The sequence below is a fragment of the Mustela lutreola genome, chromosome 12 (genome assembly GCF_030435805.1).
Source record: "Mustela lutreola isolate mMusLut2 chromosome 12, mMusLut2.pri, whole genome shotgun sequence".
Taxonomy (NCBI): domain Eukaryota; kingdom Metazoa; phylum Chordata; class Mammalia; order Carnivora; family Mustelidae; genus Mustela; species Mustela lutreola.
The window spans coordinates 44259226-44262164 of record NC_081301.1 but is presented as its reverse complement, the minus strand read 5'-3'; the positions used below and the strand labels follow the sequence as shown (position 1 = coordinate 44262164).

Genomic DNA, 2939 nt, shown 5'->3' with positions numbered 1-2939 from the left:
CTAATATAAAGTCATATAGGATCAAAATACAAAAAGCAAAGTGTCCGTAAAATATGCATTTACGACTTTCACATTTTAGATTGTGATTCTTATTGATAGACCATTTACTTTGATGCAGGCATTTTATATACAACATCTCAATAAAATTGTTATGTTTTTGAGGTAGAGGTTGCGCTCATTTTAATTATGAGAAAGCTAAGGCTTGGAGAGATAAACCCAAATTTAAACCCAAAGTTATAATTAAGTAGCGGTAGGCTGATATTCTTTTTTCCTATTCTTCAATTCCTATGGCCTCCTAAAACTTCTATTTTTTCACTATTAGAAAATGAAGTAAAGTTGATAGAAATACTTTTCATATATCCACCTATCTTCACCAAGATTTTTCTTATATTTTTTGGTCAGAGGGTAAGATTTATATATTGACAACTAAGTATCAGCTACCTTTAAGCAAAATGCACAAGCTGTCTTCAAAATCTAGAATAGAAAAATCACAGAACTACATTCCCTGGTACCTTCTTTGTAATATATGTAATATATTTGAAACTTTTGGAATATGTCACAAATAAAATGAAAAGTCCAGTTTATGAAATAATTTCTAGCTCTAGCAAAAACTTACATTTTTTTCTTCAACTGCTATTTTCTATCACTTAAACACTGTATTATACCCACGATTTTTGGGGGGGTACAATGGTATCCTCTTTACTACTTAGTCCGCAAAAGTGCCTACTCAGCAAAAGGCAAAAAGAGTGATTTTAGAACATCTGGTGTTGAAATCAACCACTTTCCCCCCCTCCCCAATGAAACCTCAATGGAGAAATCACTCTGGAGACTTCCCAAATACAAATAATTCGTAATTTCTTAAAAATTATTTAACAAAATAAAGCAAAGTAGCTGTCACTGACTACGCTCTAATGCCTAAAATGTAATAAAAATAATGAAATAATGAAAAATAATAAATTAGTTTATATATTTATACTATCTAATCTTTAATTATTTAAAACTATCACTTACATTAAGCAAAAATGGTAGCTTCCAAAGAATAAAGTCAGATAATAAAAAGTAAAATTCATACATGTCATGTATATTTCTTAAACATGTGTAAAGACGTAACACACTTCAAAGAATAGTCGCGGGATGTATCTAGGTTATTTTTAATGCATCAGATTTATTTACCAATTTAAAAGATCACTTGTAGGCAGATGTTTTAAAAATTTCCTGGGGGTAAACAAATCAATATATATGATTAAGGACTAGAGCAGGGGGCAGACATAGGATTTCCTAAGTAATAAATATTATCTTTTTAATAAAAAGTTGGTACTTTATAGGCTATCCAAGTAATACTGACTTACAAAAGCAAATGGTGACCATGTAAGGGATAATGGCTAGAGGTTTTAGGGGACTGAAGTATGAACAACAAATTCAACCAACCCAAAATGAATTATTCATTCCTCATAGAACCAAACAGGAAGGGGGGGGGGGGAGTAGAAGAGGTCCTCACAACACCCTGAAAAGTTCAGACATTAGGACGTGTTGACTGGCACCCATTTCTTGCTGTTGTCAAACCCCCCCTCCGTTTCTAGGCCTCAACCCTTGGAAGCCAGCAGGGGCAAGAGGCAGGTGCTCTGCACTGTGGGGATCCAGCGGGCCCTGCAAGCTCTCCACCGCAGGCGACCGACGCCGAGCCCCGCTGGCTAGCGCGGGGCGGGAGGCGGGGGCGCGGTGGTCCAGTCCTGCCGCCGAGGGCCCAGGGCGTTGCTAGGTGCGGGAGCCGCGAGCGGAGAAGGAGGGGCCGCGCGAGGCCCCGCCTCCCCCCGGCCGCGGCCTCGGGCTACAGCAAGGGCTCTGGGGGCTCCGCGTCCGGGGCGCGCAGGCCTGAGTCGGGTGCGCGCAAAGGCGGTTCGTCCTTGTCGCCACACGGGCGCGGCCCCCGCTGCTCGAGGTGCAGCTGCAGCAGGGCCCGGCGGTACATGGCCTCCAGCTTCTCCAGCCGGGCCCTCAGGGCCCTGGGGCTGCCTGGCTCGTCCTCCAGGCCGCCGCCTCTCGCCCTCCGGTTCGTGCTGGCCTCCTCGGGGCCCGCGGTGGCCCTGGCCGCCTCTGCGGCCGCCCCGTCGCCACCCTCGCCGGGAAGCCGCAAAGCCTGACGGAAGAGACTGCGGTTCTCGCGCTTCAGCCGCCGGTTTTCAAGCCGCAGCCGGGCGTTCTCTTCGCGCAGCCGCGCGTTCTGCCGGTCCCGCTCGTCCCGCGCGCGGATGGCCTCCAGGTGGCTCGCAGCCAGGTCGGCGAACCGCTCCTCCAGCTGCTGTCGGGCGCCGCCCGCACGGCCTCGCCAGCCCACGCCACCGCCGATGCCGCCGCCCCCACGAGCCCGGCCGGGGCGGCCCTGCCCGCGGCTGTCCCCACCGCCGTCCCCACCGCCGCAGCTCCCGCGCCTGGTGGCGCCACCACGCATGCGCCACATCCGTCCCGTCCCGACCGCGCCGCCAGCGCCGCGGGCCAAGGGGCCGGCGCCAAGGCGCGGGCGACTTCGGGGCCCGGCGGGGCGGCCGGGGCCACGGCGGAGGAGGAGAAGAGGTGGCGGGTGGCGGCTGCTGGCTTGGGGCCAGAGGGGGCCGGGAATTTGCCCGCTCCGAGGCGTGTCTTGTCTCCCGTGGTGGAGCTGCCCCCCTGGGCCTGCGATCTGCGGCCAGCTCACACACAATGCCCCCGGGGAGCGCTTTGCTGCTCAGCCCTCTGGCAGAGAGGGGGGGAAGAGCGTGTATCCTCCGCTGGGTTCTGCCGGGCGCTTCCGTGCAGGCCTGGGCACTGCAGGAACCAGCGGGGCTCGCCCTGCGATCCAGCGCCACCACCGCTGGTTACCTTTCTCTGGTTACTGACGGGACAGTCGCAAAGCCAAAAATAATGATAAGATAGTAAGTTCCGGGACAGACGTGCGGGCAAGT

The 2939-nt window shown here is 51.6% G+C and overlaps 1 protein-coding gene across 1 annotated transcript; it reads right to left on the bottom strand.

Annotated features, from left to right (window-relative positions):
* Nucleotides 1–1145: 1145 nt before the first annotated feature.
* TUSC1 (tumor suppressor candidate 1) lies at nucleotides 1146–2541 on the bottom strand. Its single transcript, XM_059142801.1, has one exon. It carries the CDS (start codon nucleotides 2456–2458, stop codon nucleotides 1829–1831), a length of 630 nt encoding a protein of 209 aa, XP_058998784.1. The 5' UTR covers nucleotides 2459–2541; the 3' UTR covers nucleotides 1146–1828.
* Nucleotides 2542–2939: the final 398 nt, after the last annotated feature.